Consider the following 16,617-nt stretch of genomic DNA (forward strand, 5'->3'; position numbering starts at 1 on the left):
CATCCTTTTTTTTCTTGAAGAGTGGCACATACTGTAAAGAACGGCCCGCCGAGGTGCAAGTTTTGCCAGCCAGTTGCGACAGCGGCGTCAACTTTTCTTGGAAAGCCACCGCCATCCTCTAGCCAAACGACGTCACTACGTCTACTGTGTACCAAGGACAATGCGCCGCGTCCGCCACTCTGCGTCGCGGGATTGCCGAGATGAGTTCGACGAACCAGGCTTTATGACTGAACACGCCACCGCCGACCTGTTCTGCCGCGAGCGGGGGAGCTGCCGAGGGAAAGTATTTCGCGGCAACGTCCCACGCGCCTTTCAAGACGCAAGACAATGGAGAACCGGCGGCCGCGCTGCGGTGGTCAGCTCAGGGAATAAGATGCGCCTTTCCTGACGTAAGGCCCGAGTTCAGCGAAGACCGTCTGACGTCGGTGGGGACCGTGAACCTGTGCGGACGTGTGTGTGTGTGTGTACCCTCCCGCGGAGAGGCGGCTCGTCTGCGGTGCCTTGTCGAACGTTTCCCTCACCTGGGGATCGAGGAAGGACCGAGTGTTTATAAACCGCTGTTGTGCGGCTGCTCAGTGTACTTTCTCTCGCAGTCATGCTACACTGATGAACTGCAACGTCCTTATGCCGATACTGTAAACCCATATTCCTCGTTCTCGATGAGAAGCAGTCCTTTTCTTCAACAACGTCCTCAGCGTGGATAAGTTGGACGACGGCATGGGCCAGCTACCACCTAATTCATGCCCGACTCCAATCTTGACAACTGGTTACGAACGGTGGGATTGACCTCCCAATCCTTGCAATACCCAGTGTACCAAGTTGACGTGAAAGGAAATCAGTTAGATACCAGCACAGGCACCCAAAAGTTTGTGAGGTATCCTAAGAATTATCTCATTAATACACAACACAAGGGTGCAGGGTACGAGCACCGATCCGCTTTTGCTACACTACAGCTGTAAGAGCTCAGAAGAGCAATTTCACAAATTTCTCTTCAAGTTCATCGAGCTCGTAACATTCTTTTAAGGCATTCATTCTTCAATCACTGTACTCTTTTATTTCACAATTATGTTGACAATATGACTGAGGGTGATGCTACCTCGCATGCCTTTGTGGTTTAACAAGATCTTTTTGCCTGATGACGCTGCATGCACAAATAAAGATGTCGTTCCGAAAGACCCCTCTTGGAGCAGGAGCTTGGCCAGTCCCTCGTAGTGTGCTACGCCATATAACAGCAAGCAAAAATCTGGTTTCTTTTCTATGCAGATGCTGGTGCCTGCCCACTAAAGGTGGGCATCCTCAAGAGGTCAACCTGAATGATTTTGTCATCAAATTCTGCAAGTCAGGCCAACAATGCTGACCTCAATCTCAAGTTAGAGTTGAGGTTAAGTGCGGTAGGACACTTAGCAAGATCGAGATTTGAGGAAACTTTTCTGCAGCTACTTGTTGCAAGAGCGGTACTCCTGAACGAACGAGTCAATAGTAATTATCAAACCTTCCAAAACGAACTTTTACATATTAAGAAATAAGTCTACAGGTAGGCATCATTTTCCTAAATCTTAAGATGCCTTGACACACTCATTTCTTGGCCAATCTTCCGTAGTGGGTATGAGCCACATTTTCGCTGGTTAACAATAGCAGTAGTTTGTTACACAGATTAAACACAGGTATTCCACAGGTGATGCATTCAGTTTGTTGTATTATAAATTTGAGTCGCCTGTATTGAAGGCATCAGCACAGTTGAGACCAAGCAGCTGAACTTGAACTGAAGAAATTAAGTCCATTTTGAGGACCTCACGACCTCTTAATGAAGTTGAGATGAGGTGAACTCAATCTGCGGTCAGAGTTTGGGGGCATGCATTGGTTTGTAATTGTCACCATGTTACGGCGTCTTCACGTGAGAGGGTCTTGTGTGTAGGTGGGTATTGTCGTCTGTTCAATCTGTGGTGTTGTAGTATGGCGTTGTATTGTAAAGGTACGGGCTACATAGATGCGGCCGCATCCCTCTCTTGTGGCACCCGGGATGCATGAGCTCAGGCTACAGCGTGCGCACGCCTATTTCCATGGAGGGACTCCTGTCCTGGAGCCCATATTATTTCATCCTCCGGGAATTGGGAGGCTTGTATTAGGAGTCAGTGGGCAATTAAAGATATTCTACCTCTCGCGTAGCTACGACAAGCTGCCTGGGAGTCAGTAATAATTGTGACATACTCGTTGGTCAGACTAGAGGTGATGGCCAAGGCGATGGCTGTCTCCTCCGCTATGAGGGTGCTGGTAGTGCAGACGGTCATCGAGACCACCTCTTGAAGGTTATGGTTGACAACGCTGGCCGTCATGGCTGCTTTTTGGGGGTACTGTGCAGCATCCGTGTATAGCGCGGTGGGGAGACTGCCATATTTTGCCTGTAGAGTCTTTGTGCGAGCTTGGCGACAACCGGTATGATTATCCGGGTGCATGCTTCTGGGAATAGGGGCTACCTTGATGTGCTTCCGGAAGTTGGGGGCCAGATGGATTGCTTGTTCGTGAAGACCTCTCACCAGCCAACCAATGCAGTAACATCCCCCTCCACCATGTTTTAGCAGGAAAAAATCAGTCCTACTTCCCAGACAAACCCTGTCAGTTCTGTGCATTACTCAGGAGACGCACGTTTCCCACCCCGAATAGCTCAAAGAGACATGCAAGTAATGGCAGACACCGTACCCATCTTTGAGACAGCAGTAGGACGGGGAGCGGCCGGTATTATTTGCAAAGTGCTCGCCTACCACGGTAGGCGCTAAAGGGGCTGATCTTGGTACACCCACCAACCTGTGAATGTTACAACACAAAAACTCATGGACAGGACAAGGGGGAAGGAAGAAGGAGAACATCCCACTTAATTTTTTTTTTTAATGTATGCCCAGAGAACATATTTTGTTGGATACACAGGCATTTTATTAATGTTTATTCAACTGTACACTTGGAACACAAGCAACAGAAAACTAAGAACAGCACAAACTGCGAAGCAGGACATTATCTATAGATCACAGTCAGTTTTTCAGCAACATTGTTCCTGTAGTATATGGAGTTTTGGGCTGCCAAGAAGAAGGTGGCAGTGGTATTATCACAATTTCTTTTTGTATGGATATTTCCTCATATTGTGCCATTCCCCCCTTTCAATATCTTCTTTGTAAAACTTCATCCAACATTCATAAAATTATAGAAGGCCAAGTTGGTAAGTTTTACAAAAGATTTGGGAAAGTTGGCAGGTATGTTTTAGTGACATCTAGTGTGGACTAGAAATCTCAGGTCAAGTTGGTCATCTTGCCCCTATAATGAGGTAGCCCAGCTATTTCCCTATAACAAAAACAATGAGCTGCTCAATTATTTATTACTCCAGGTAGAGTATACAATTAAAAAAAAAAGTATTCCCACAGAATGCTGAATCATGCACAAAGATAAAACCACAATAAAACTGACAACAATGCATCTTAGCCATTGATAATGCTCGTGTCCAATGAACAAAAAAAAAAAGCTTTAAAAACCAGCAAGAACTGTAGAACACTAAAATTTACCTAAGCACAGGTGCTTGTTGAATGTCAGTTTATTAAGTGTTCTGATTGTCCAATTAAATTAAAATAGTGTAGAGACAGGTAAAATGTAAAATAATGAACAAAGCTTAAGATATGATAAACACCTAGAGCAGGAAATGCTGCTCCAACACAACAAAACAATGCATCAGACATTTTATTATAAAATTGAACACGTTAAAAGAACATGCACCGTTCTCACTTTCTACGTCGATAGTCTACAGACAGTGAGTTTTCAAATAACGGCATGTAGGAGCATGATGCGAAATGCGTGTTCTCGTGGCAATGTACAGAACCACAATGAGAGTGCAACAACTATCAATACGCAAGTAAAGTTATAAAAAACATGTATAACATTTTATATATGCCGCTTATATAACAATGAATCTACAATTACGTTATGTACAATGCTAAAATACAAAACTGGGTTGACTAGTTTGTAATTAAAAAGGAAAAGGACATTGTGCAACATTCATAAGGAGTCCTCGCCACTGGAAAGCTTCTCTTCTTCGTTTGCCTGCCAAATAAAACAAGCACAAAAAAATAATGGTAAGCGCATGGACAAATAAGACGAACACTTTACATGCAGAAACAAACATGAAGTGAATAACAGTGGTGGGATGAGGGAAGCCTAAGCCTGGAGCCAATTAGCAGTGGCCGAACAATGGAAACCTGAGCCTTGGAGCCAGGGTTTCGACAAGGAGACTTATTTTCATTGGTCTGCTTGCCATGGTAAGTGTGTGGTAACTAGTGATGCGAAACTATTTGTAGATGAACTACAGATAGCACCGATAGTATTTTTTTTTACTATCAAAATTTTTGCCATTCTTGGCTAGCAATATTACCAGAAATTTTAAGAAAACTGACCATCAACACTCAGTTTATGTAGGGACATACATGTGGAATGTCGTGCGATTTTACATTACTGATGGTTTAATTGATAGTACTATTGATAATGCACAGATCTATACAAAGTATCGCCAGTACATTATACAAGGCTCCCCGACACTTGACAGTATATTTCTTAGGGCTTGGACCTTTATGACGAGTAAAATGTCACGTCGGTGCTTTAATTTCAGCCACCAGGGGTTCTGCATCCAAAGCACAGCTTCAAGCAGAATCAGAACAGCCTCAACCAAAGAACAATCATAAGACCATGTTCAGCACCAGAACATCATAGCCACTCAGCTACTACACCATGCCGAGCACAAATGGCATGCTAAATAACATGCATGCACTTTGTTTGCAACGAAGACTGTCCCTAATATTGTATTAATCACCGTTTTGTTGGCCCCATAATTCAGCTCAACAAATGTCATACATAACGCCTTCGGCACTTAACATTACCCGAGTTTATGTTCCTGCTCGTGCTTTCACGAACAGAGTGAGCCAAGCATGGACGCTGGACGTGACAATTTGCATTGTGTAGAAGCGTCTCGCTATGCTTTTATGTGGGTTCTTCTTATGGCTGTTAAAATGCACACACAATGTCCAAAGACCGCATTAAATTACAAATTCAATGCAAAATTACTTTTATATTACACAATACATTATTTGTGTACATAGTAAAGTTTTTCAAGAAAAGAGAATAATGCAAGCTATCCACCAAATTGCAGTAAAATAAACTGCCAGGTAATGTACCTGCCACAAACACTTCATTGCTCACCGGGAAGAGGTTCTTGATTGTTCCATCGTTCACACTTAGATTGAACGGCACTGGCGCAGGGGTAGAATTTGACCTGAAATGAGTCCAGTTTGCAAATGCGAATGTCTTTCCTAAAAAAAGTAAACATGCATGCACGACAGAAAAACCAGATAAGATGGGCAGAGGCCAAGCACATAATGGGAGGGTCTACTTGAAGCCAAGAGTCCAAGCCCGTACTCCTTAAGAAAAATCTAACTTTGATGGCCTGGAAATTACATGTACATTCCTGCAAAGGGACCAATATAACGTGCTCCAACATTCGCCAACTGTCAAAAGGGGCAAGAGGAGCTCGTGTATGTTGACCGTGCACATATTTATCTAGGGCAATTGCACAGTAAATCTCTTCTATACATTAAACACACGCTAACTCGAACGCTAATATTTCAAAATACCAGTTAAGTGTAAATTTTTTTCTGACCGTGTGTAAGCTCATGTGTTTCACCTCTTACAGGTTCTTATTAATTGATTCATTTATCTTTAGTTTATTTATTTACAATGTCGGTCCCATCAGGGATTATAACGAAAAGGACATGTACATATTTACCTTGCAATATAATAATAATAATAAGCACAATATTTAGATTACACACAATAATAGGCAATTAGCAAAGGCAAATAATGTGGCAGGCAGAAATAATAAAGTAATACATTGTAATAATGTTACAAAAGACAAGAGGTAATTAAAAAGGTAGACAACTGGCAAAGGTGAAAAAGTGGCAGGCATTAATTACAAGATAATACATGGCAGTAAATTTAAGAATAACAAGAGGCAACGAGATAGGCTGCTCCGGACTCCAGACTATCTCGATATCCTGACTTCAAGAATACCAAGGAAAAGGCAACAAGGTAGTGTCGGCGGAGTTGCTTCCACTCGCTGTTCACTTAGCGGCAGTTCCCGAGTTCAGCTAGATGCCACGCGACACTCCCTGCTTGTCTTCCCCGCTTATTTTTGTATAGCCCTGCTGGGTGCCACTTTATTGTGGCCTCACACGTGCAGCATTGAGCTGGTCTTTTTCTTTCCTCTCAATTAGCACACTGTTAGTGACACACCAATGTGGTCACAGCATATTAATCGTGACCTTGAGCAAGATGATCAGCACTTTTGAGCAGGGGCGAACAGCCCAGGTGTTGCAACCAAAAGAAGCCAGCATGCTAGGCCACAGCATTTCAATGCAATTGCGACACGATAAGGATGCTTGCTTGTTGATGCCCCATCACTTGCGAGTCTCTCTGCTAAATACATGACAATTGCGCTCTTCCACAGTTCACTTTCGGTCTTCGAAACGAACTTATTATGATGCTGAAATTACCAGTGTCAGCTTTTTAGGTGTCAGGAGCTGGTTCTGCTTGGTTGACTGGCTTGAAATATAGTATTAGGATCACTCATCTTGACTCTGTGCCAAGCAAGCTGCCTTGGCATGGTGCCAGTAATGCCGCTGCCTGTAGATGCCGGCACATCCTGTGCTGATGCAAGCAAAAGTGACTGAGGGAAATATGGAGCCTTTCTGAAATACTGTCAGTAATATCGTGATTTCACTATCTTAAAGCTCTGCTTTTCTCGTAATTTCTTCCAGTTTTTAAAGGTTTGAGCACAAAAGGGGGCCGAGTAGCAAGCTTGCACCGAGCACAGGCTTTTGGGATGCATACGCATTTAATTAACGATAATTTACCTTCAGCTGCAGCACACAAGCAGAAGTAGACTTCAAGCAAGTACACCGTCCGGTGTCGTTTCATCCGTAGAGTCTCCTACTAAAACTACTGAAAGGTGCTGTGACCGTTCGTGCTTGTAGCTTCAGATGGTCTTACGACTTTATTTAGTACGCTTTATCTACCTCTAGTATTTGTCCAACTTCTTTGGGCATTAAACGTAGGAGGCACTAATACTGACTTTGCACACATGCATATATGCATATTGCTAGTTGTGAAATGTTGCATTCATAACAGAATATCTTAGTGATAATGATCAATCTGCACAGGTACAAAGGCGTTTGAAGTCTGAAGGATTTAGTTTAGGCAAATCCCTGCACTAACCATCATTCCCAGGCTGGCTGACTTGCCATGCTTGATGCTCCGATAGACGTTAGGGATGTTTAGAGGAGGAGTCTAAAGCTCATGGTGCCCTAACAAGTTCACGGTCTGCCCTGCCGAGAAGGTGCTTTAGAACAGGGTTGCCGGCTTACGTTAGCATCACGCAATTGCAGCGCCCTTTCTACAAGCGGAAGGAAAATAAAAACAATACAAGAAAATAAAAGAAAATGAAATAATGCGATCCGTAATAACTTACAGGATGAAAAGTATACCCGAGAGTTTATTATTTTCAATGAAGAGGCGTTTATGCATTTTTGAGATGTTCGCTGCGACGTTGGAGATGACACAAAGCAGGCTTGGGGCACTCACGCTAAGTTTTAAATTTAGCATTAGGAGCGTGCGAAAACCAAAACCCAAAGACATCATTTGGCTTCAGCGCATGCACTGCGGCAATACGCAAAGTGTCAGGGGCCCCCTATCTTTGGGAGCCCCTATTCTAACACCGCCTAATAGCACCACAGTTTCCTCTGACAACTCATGTAGGAAACTATGCTTTCATCATCAGAAGACTTCCACCCAAAGGTTCCTAGCCTCTCATTTTTCATAAACCTCTATGCATTCATAAAACAATCCTGAATTCGTTACCTTTACAGAAAATTCGGGAAATCTGGCAGGTGTGTCGATAGATTCAGGCATACGGTGCAGCTCAGCCTGGAGATCTGGGGGGCTATTCTGCAAGTGTCCATCTGGAGGACATGTCCAGTGCTGATTGGCAGGAGGCACCTGTCTCCTTCTGACGCGTGCCCCAGCCCAGCCAATCGGAACTCCAGCAGCAGACGAAATGTACATGTCCACTTGATGGACATTTGTGGAATATGCGTCACTTAAAGTGTGCTAAAAAAGCGCGAATGCGACTCCCAGCCTAAGCCTGTGCAGAAGACTGGCCTTGCCACATCGAATTTACAGCAGTGGGCTAGATGACAGCTTAGGGTCCAGTCTCCGGAGGCATAGACACAGCACATGCACATGTATGCACACACACAGAGAAATAAGAGTGGTAATATAATCTGCCACTGAACACTAGTCACCGTACAAGGTATAACCTGCCACTAAACAAAATAGAGCATATGAAACAAATGCAACATAGCAATATATTGATGTAGCAATTGATGTTATATACTGGCAACAATTGATTGATATAGACGCAACACTGATGTAGTGAATTATTGGAAATAATGAAGTCAATGTAAAATGTTTCTTGCTGGTACCAGCATGTAAAAACACATTAGCATCATGTAATAACAAAGTTGCACGTGACACGAATATGCCTTCGATATATTCAATATTCATTTAGGTATATATACAGACTGATTATTAGTGTGAAGAAATATTGACATCAGATTTACCTACCTCGTTATATGCAATAAGTCGCTGTATCTGTGTTTGTTCTAACTGCATATGCTTATAACAAAGATAATGAAGACACCTTCGTATTGGATGCAACAGCTATTTTTTTTTTAAGTTCCACTGCAGTTTAAAGTAAAGCACAAACATCTGCTAAGAATAAGGTGTGACATTCCTAAAGGAGCATGTAGTGGTACAATTTCATACTAAGATCACTAGAGAATTCTGGTGCTAGTGCTTATGATGCCGGTACAGCACTTCATTCAGTAAAGCAATGAAGGGGGCTAGTTGGTGAACGTTCATGGTTATATTGCGCTCAGTTTTACAAAGACGATATTAAGAAAGGACAGGACGTGGACGGACGTAGCGCTACGTCCGTCCACGTCCTGTCCTTTCTTAATATCGTCTTTGTAAAACTGAGCGCAATATAACCATGAACTTCATTCAGCATTGGAATGGTAACTTTAGCGCTATCTCAGACCCTAAATTAACCACCTAACATACACCTTGCTCGGCATCACAGTGTCCATTGCTTTCGATTGAAATGACGGGGGCTGTGCTACCCACCATTCTCATGTTGTTCGAACGACTACAGCGGTAGATTTCTCCTGTAACAATTCTAGAAAACTATGCACACAAGAGCATCCTCTTCGAAAACGACAATGAAGTTCACAGACCTCGAACGTCGGGAGAACAACAAGGCCGTGGGTGTACTGTGCAACCGCTGGTCACGCCTATGCCGAAGTGGCTTCGGTGTTGACCTGCAAGAGGGGGAGAAATACACCATTGCAGCCCACACAAACATTACTTCCACTTGCAGCCAAATGTGGCAGAGTCATCTGCCCACAATTCTGCCTCTTCGGATACATCTGGATATCTATTACTGTCAAAAGACATGTTTTTTGCCGCAATTTAACACACACGAAAGGAAGACACATAAAGACAGCATGGGCAGCACTTCCAACTGGTTTAATTTCGGCTGTGACCCATGAATATATATACACATACACACATACGCTGGCTGTTCACAAATCTATGTTACCCAGCGGTCAAACAATCTAGTTTCTGATTTGTAGAGCACGATAGATGTATCGCTAATGCTATTTGTACCTTTCTTTTTCATATAGTAAGCTTCCATTAGTTCACGTAAGCAAGAAAGGTACAAATTGCATTAGTGATACATCTATCCTTAACTCCGTAAGTCCTTAACTTCTTCTCAAGGTTATTTACTTCAAAGTTTTGGCCCCAGTTATTTGCACCAGTAGAATGCAATGACTGTACATTTTTCGTTTCAAATATACGAATAAGCTGCCCATTATGACTAGGTAACACCTGCTGTATGCGTACTCTGACCAATTTTTATCCTTTTCAGGCACGAAGTCATTCTGTCCATTGTCTTTTTCTTCAGATGGTTGCAAACAAAAAACAAAAACAGAGCTCCTCACGTTTCCTTATTCATCTCACTCAGAGGTTAGTTACACTTCTTAGATTACTAAATTATCTTATCGACGAGATCCATTGCTGAATCTCCTTTTCTAAAGCCAGCTTGCTCTCTGGATTGAGTGAAATGTTGCTGTGATTCTATTGGAAATTAGCCTGAAGAGGCCCTATTGTAGGGCTAGTCGGTTAAACAGCTACAAGAAGAGGGGCACTAAGTGACATGCGCACACATACATGCACATATGCACACAAAAACACGCACACACAAGATATAGATAGGAGGAGGAGCACCTCCTGTGTACTTGTGCTAATTCTGCACCTCTCTTCTAATATCTTGGTGAATCTAGAATATCAGAAGCAAGCTAATGGACCTATCATTCATATTTTTAGACATCCCTGAAACAATTTTTGTCGTAAGCCTAGACAAAGAGGAATGCTCAAGGAATGCTTTCTCACAAAAATTTCGTGTCAGTGTGTTATACTAACAACACAGGTCATCATCACCATCACCATCATCATCATATTTTTTTTATGTCCACTGTAGGATGAAGGCCTCTTCCAGTGACCTCCCCGTCTTGAGCTAGCAGATTCCAACTTGCACCTGCAAATTTTCTAATTTCATCACCCCATGTAATTTTCTGCCGTGCTTGACTGTACTTCCCTTCCCTTGGAACCCATTCTGTAACTTTACAACGGCCCACCGGTTATCTGCCCTACATATTCCAGCTCTCCTTTTGATCGCACTATCGGCTATCCCTATTCACTCTCTGATCCACACAGCTCTCTTCCTGTCCCTTAACATTATGGCTTACATTTTTTTTTTATTTGAGGGCTTTTTGCACTGTCCTTATTTTCGAGCTTCTTTGTTAACCTCCAAGTTTCTGCCCCACATGTTAGCACCGATAATATGCACTGATTATACACCTCTCTTTGACAATAGTGGAAAGCTACCAGTCAGGATTTGGCAACGCCTGCCATATGCACTCCAACCCATTTTTATTCTGTAAATTTCCTTCCCTTGAAGAGGGTCTCCTGTGAGTGAACAAACCTCGATAAACATACTCCTGCATAGACTGTAAAGGCGATCATGAATTCTTGTTCCTTCGCCGGGCTGCTGAACATTATCTTTGTCTTCTGCATATCAATCTTCACCCTAATCTTGCACTTTCTCAATTGAGGTCCTCAAACATTTGTTGACGTCGTCCTGTTGAGCAACACAGGGAACAAATTTCATGTGCGAACTGAAGGCTGCCAAGATATTCACCACTGATCCTCACTCCTAGCTCCTAAGCCTTCCCAGTTCAATAGCTCGAATACTTCTTTTAAGCATGCAGTGAATATAGCATTGGAGAGATTGTGACTTCTAGCCCAAACATTTTCTTGATAGGAATTTTTTCACTTTTCTTGTGGAGAATTAAGGTAGATGTGGAGTATTTGTAGATATCTTCAGAGATTCACGTACGCCTCCTCTACTCCTTGATTACACAATGCCTTCATAATTGCTAGTATCTCTACTAAGTCAAATGCCTTTTCGTCATCTATAAAAGCCATATATAGTGAGGTTGCTTTCTTCTATAATCCTTCAATTCTTTAATGTCTCCCTTCTTATGGAGTAGTATAATGTTGGCATTCTTCCAGCTCTCTGGTACACTTAATGTCTTGAGGCACTGTGTATAAATGGACGTCATTGTCAAGCATGATATCTCCTACATCTCTGATTAAATTGACTGCTATTCCATCTTCCCCTGCTGCTTTTCCCTGGGACTTGTCTTGCAAGCCCCTTCTAACTTCATCGCTAGTAATACAAGGCGCCTTTGCATCCTGTTGTCACTACTTCCAATGAAGGTTGAATGGCCTGCTCTAGGTACTACACAGGTTAGCATAGAATTCTTCTGTCGCGTTTACTGTATCATTAAAATTGCCGATGGCATTACCTTGTTTTTATTTCAGTGCACACATTTTGCCTTGTCCTATGCCAAGTTTTCTTCACAGATTTCGTGCTGCGGGCATTCTTTACTGCTTCCTCAATCTTTCTAACGTTACAATTTGAAACGGCGCGCGAGTTTTCAATGCAACATTTCATTCTTGGCAGGAAACTAGCGAGTGCCGAGTTTTCAAGGAAGAAAACGCAAGCAAGGAAGATGATTGTCATTGTGGGAGAAGATAAGCCTCAAAGAGTGAAATTTGCATATAACCTGCACCCGAACTATACTGTTACATTTTTTGAATTGCTGGTGCGAGTTACATGTGCAAGTAGTATTTATAAATAGCAAACCACAATATGTAGCAATTAAGGCTGCATGCTGGGCTATATAAGTATAGCTAGGCTATATGGCACAATAAAGCAGTCCATCACTCCCCTGCTGCTGAAATGACTATGCACCCTATAAGTAGTTCCGAACCGTGCCAATCGGAATAAGATTGCGGAAAGAGTGCAACGATAGCTTCATTTTAAGCCACCCTGCTACTTCACACGGATGTTGTTCTGCAAGCTGCGCTTTGCAGTGCTGTGTGCATAATCAGGTAACAATGAATAATTTGAGCCCAATTATTTCGGCTTACATGGCCACCTTGAAATTCTGAAACACAGAACTAGGCTTTTACGACAATTTCCTTCAACTTTCCAATGCAAACACGTCCCTTAGAATTTGTAACTAAAGAGAGAAAGAAGTTTAATGACACGAAATGCCGAGAGGTCGGCCTGAGGTATATTCCTCTAGCCAGCAAACCACAATAGTTTAGTTTCTTAGTTTCTGAATTTCTTAGTTTGTAACTAAGAAATTCATTATTGTAATAAGCTTAATTAGTGAAGCGATTGCTTGGTCTTTTTGCAAATGGTGTCTGCCTGGGCACAATCTGTAGCGATGACTCGAGTAACCTTTGTGAGCCTTCTTTAAAAGAAAGTGTTTGAAGTAAAAAAAAAACACTGAACAAGCAAGAAGAAAATATCTACGCAATTTAAAATTGATATATCAATGGAAACTCGGCAGAAAAAAGCTGATTCTAAACCTAAATTAGTTATTTAACTCCTTTACTGAATGTTATGCAAGGTGAAAACAACTAATTAAAATATGAAATTATTTGAAGAAAGCACGTCGGCTAATTGGAATACAGTTTTTAGTGCGTGCCCGCTGCCGTTACTTTTGTTTATGAATTCATTTTTACTAACATTCAATTATTCATTTATTGTTCGTCCCCCGCCCAACATTGCAACTGGCCGTCAATGCGACCCTCTGGCCTAGATGTTCGGAGACCCCTGGTCTGGAGGACAGGCAATTCTAGAACGAACCTTTCAAATGAGTAGCCACCATCACAGAAGCTGCGTTCGAAGCTGCTCAAGTTCGCCCCGAAGAAGTCTTCGTGCTCCCCAAGCTCGTGATTCAGAGACTCTCCGAACGTTTCATCTGCAACAACAAAATACGATATTGTCAAATGCATATGAAGGCCACATAACTGGGAAAGCACATTGGCTTAGACAAAATCTTGCCTCCAAAAATGAATGACCATGCACAAATGGCATTACAAAATTCTTAACTTGCAATGTTTACTCGTCAAAGACACTGTGTAGTCCTTTGGGTGCATGTGAAAGAAGCCCAGATGGTCAAAATCAATCTGGAGCCCTCCACTATGGAAACTTGTATAACCCTCTGCACACTTTTTGGACATTAAACCTGATAATTTAATTTAGGCCCTCAATGCCACACGTTATCCACCTGGTCCTTAATTTGGACGTTTATTCTAGTGATCATACGTGAAAAGAGACCTCAGAACAAAAAGCCACAAGAGGTGGCTTGAAAGTGTTGAGAGTCCTGCACTTAGCTGGTTAGATCTGATACTCTATTGAGTTCTGCCTTTATCGAAATGGGGCCACCGAGAAAGCAATCGAACCTGTGACCTTGTGCTCAATAGCCGGAGCAGTCTCAAAGCTGCAAATCAAAACCTTATTTTTAGTGAATTACCAAGTGATGATGATTTCCTTTGAATATTGTGTTCTTTAAATGTTCTTGGATGTCTTCCTTATTTTGACGTTATAGCTCTAAATTACCACACGTGGTGGCGAGTCAATGGTTCGAATGAGAAAAATAAAGATCACCGATTTTCTAAAATGGTATAGAATATCAGGATTATGATCTGTCCTGAGAAGACTCTTTGAGGCACCTAAATGGGTCACAAATAAGCTCTGTTGTATGCCATCACAATTAGCAGCAAATGGAGGTGCGTGCAACCCCTAGTGATAAAATTGGTGCTAGCACACAGAACCTAGTTAAAGCAAACCGAGGAAACTGACTAGGGTAATTTACTGCCCATTAGCATTGCTAAAAAATCTGCTAAAACTGAAAAGGCAACATTGTCATTAAGGCGAAAAAAAAATTTCCACTTTCTCACTAAGTTAACACAACAGCACAGCAGCCATGGCCACCGAGCCAACCATGACGGGTACAGATTAAAAGGTTAGGAGTACTTCATCACGAAATGAAAGCTCATAAAGCTGCAGTCAGAACACACCATCTGAAAAACAGTCGGTGTCCAGGTTTGACATCCGACGAGCAACACTGGGATGGGAGGATGCGAAGAGTGGCTTGATGCAGGAGATTGGAAACCTCCAGGTTGCCCTGAGGAATGACTGCAACCAGAACCAGGTCAGCAGCAACATGTCTTGCACCCAAGCAACCTGGAGAACAGAAATTGTCGATGCAAATGTTTTATCCTGGTAAAACATTCACAGCCGAGAGTGTTCAAAAAGCTCTAGCAGAGCACAGAATCATGCTGAAGCGCAGAAAGACACTAGGAATGCAGTGGTAGCAAAACGCAGTAAACTGTTGTTGCAGTAACCAGCTGTGCTCCAGTCATCTGTTCGCATGAGCACACTGACAAGGGAATAACCAAAATTATTTTTGTAAACAACTCAATGACTATATAACCGTATTTGCACGATTATGCCACACCTCCAATTGTAATCGCAGTTATATTACCACTCAAATATTAAAAAAAAAATAACTTGGTGCTGATTCTACCACGCACATCAAGTAACGATACCCGAGTCCAGACCTGCTATGTTGAAACAGTTTTAGAGGAGATACAAAGGCACACAGACATGCACACAGCGGAATCTTAGCGGCTAGTCGCTATCGGAGTCCGACGACACCTCCTTATTGCTTGTCTACCATCCACAGAAAGTGATTGTCAGTTCCATCTAATGCATTAGAAATGCCACGAATACAGCAAACTGTAAAATGGTGACCAGAAACCAAGGCAGAAAAAAAAAGAAAAAAAGTCCATTCGGTGGCACTGTTGCTGCCTATTTTGCACGGAGCTTTTTTTTAGAAATCAGTTTCGTTTTTGAGTAGAATTAGTTACTATCGTAATGCACATGCAAAGTTGAATACACTTTTTATCCAAGAAAGGTGTGCGATAGAATTGTGCAAATACGGTAATTGTAAAGCTTGTCTGTATTGTAGCTCTGAGACAATAGTGCTTACAGGAAAGCAAACATTTGTTTGTTCGCATCTCAACATATGTGCATGGTAGAAACATGTCAAACGCTCAGAAAGAGCAACTTCAAACAGCACTTGCCAGACACTGTCTGTTGGCTTGGCCAGCAGCTTGTGCACCATACCAGCTTGTGCACATGCAATGAAAATTGGACTAAAGACAGTCTGGTGCTCGACGAAGCTCCCCTCCCACTTTTTTTTTTCTTCAAGGACAAGTGTTGTGCAACATGTTCCTACCACACTTAGAATTAGTTCACAAAATCGCGCCATCACTGCAGTTCCCACATGTCCCCAATATGCACGTATGCCAATGAACAATGTGCTTTTGCTTTCATAAAGCACGGCAACACTCATATTCGAACGCAACTGCGCCTGGTCCTCTGCAACTACAAGCTACCGTGCATCACTTGCCCCCTTTCATTCGAAATTAAAGCAGACTCAACTGTTCGACGACCTTGAAATTTCTCAAACATGGTCTTCAGTTCTTTGCAACTCTCGCTAAGCTCTGTTTTATCTATATCCCTCTCAGCGCACTAGTGAGAAATATTCACTGTGCCCTCTGGCCATCCTTGTCATACTGTGACGTAATGGTCAGAATTGGTTTCTTAAGGCATTACTGCTTTGGGGAATAAACAAATGCAAGCATGGAAGAGGCGAGTTGCTCACTGCTCTCCTTCGCGCCACGTAAAGCCTACGCTGAAGGCGGACCCGGCGGATGTCTGGCAGGGCCAGCAGCTGGTCAGCCGTGATGCGCTGCTGTGGATCAGGGTGCATCATCTGCTGGATCACACTGCGCAGCTGCGGTGAAAGACCTGAAAAATCACAAATGCAGATTCTCCAATGAGAACAATGAGGGCAAACATGTCAGAATGGACTTGTACGCCCACACCATAAAGCCAAGTTATAGAGCGGAGATCCACAATGGGTGTTTTGTAATGTGTGGCAGCACGGTTGGTACAGTAGTATCAATGCCAGCAACGCAGCG

The 16,617-nt window shown here is 42.7% G+C and overlaps 1 protein-coding gene across 1 annotated transcript in view; it reads right to left on the reverse strand.

The window, feature by feature from the left end:
• Window positions 1-3,345: 3,345 nt before the first annotated feature.
• LOC135911122 (membrane-associated tyrosine- and threonine-specific cdc2-inhibitory kinase-like) overlaps window positions 3,346-16,617 on the reverse strand; it is a 47,722-nt gene continuing 34,450 nt past the window's right edge. The window contains exons 8-13 of the mRNA XM_065443247.1: window positions 16,299-16,444; window positions 14,647-14,812; window positions 13,430-13,544; window positions 9,378-9,461; window positions 5,230-5,302; window positions 3,346-4,080 (exon numbers count right to left, since the gene is read on the reverse strand). Of these exons, the coding sequence (XP_065299319.1) occupies window positions 4,036-4,080; window positions 5,230-5,302; window positions 9,378-9,461; window positions 13,430-13,544; window positions 14,647-14,812; window positions 16,299-16,444 (629 nt within the window). The 3' untranslated portion in view covers window positions 3,346-4,035. The remainder of the gene's footprint in view (window positions 4,081-5,229; window positions 5,303-9,377; window positions 9,462-13,429; window positions 13,545-14,646; window positions 14,813-16,298; window positions 16,445-16,617) is intronic.

The sequence above is a fragment of the Dermacentor albipictus genome, chromosome 9 (genome assembly GCF_038994185.2).
Source record: "Dermacentor albipictus isolate Rhodes 1998 colony chromosome 9, USDA_Dalb.pri_finalv2, whole genome shotgun sequence".
Taxonomy (NCBI): domain Eukaryota; kingdom Metazoa; phylum Arthropoda; class Arachnida; order Ixodida; family Ixodidae; genus Dermacentor; species Dermacentor albipictus.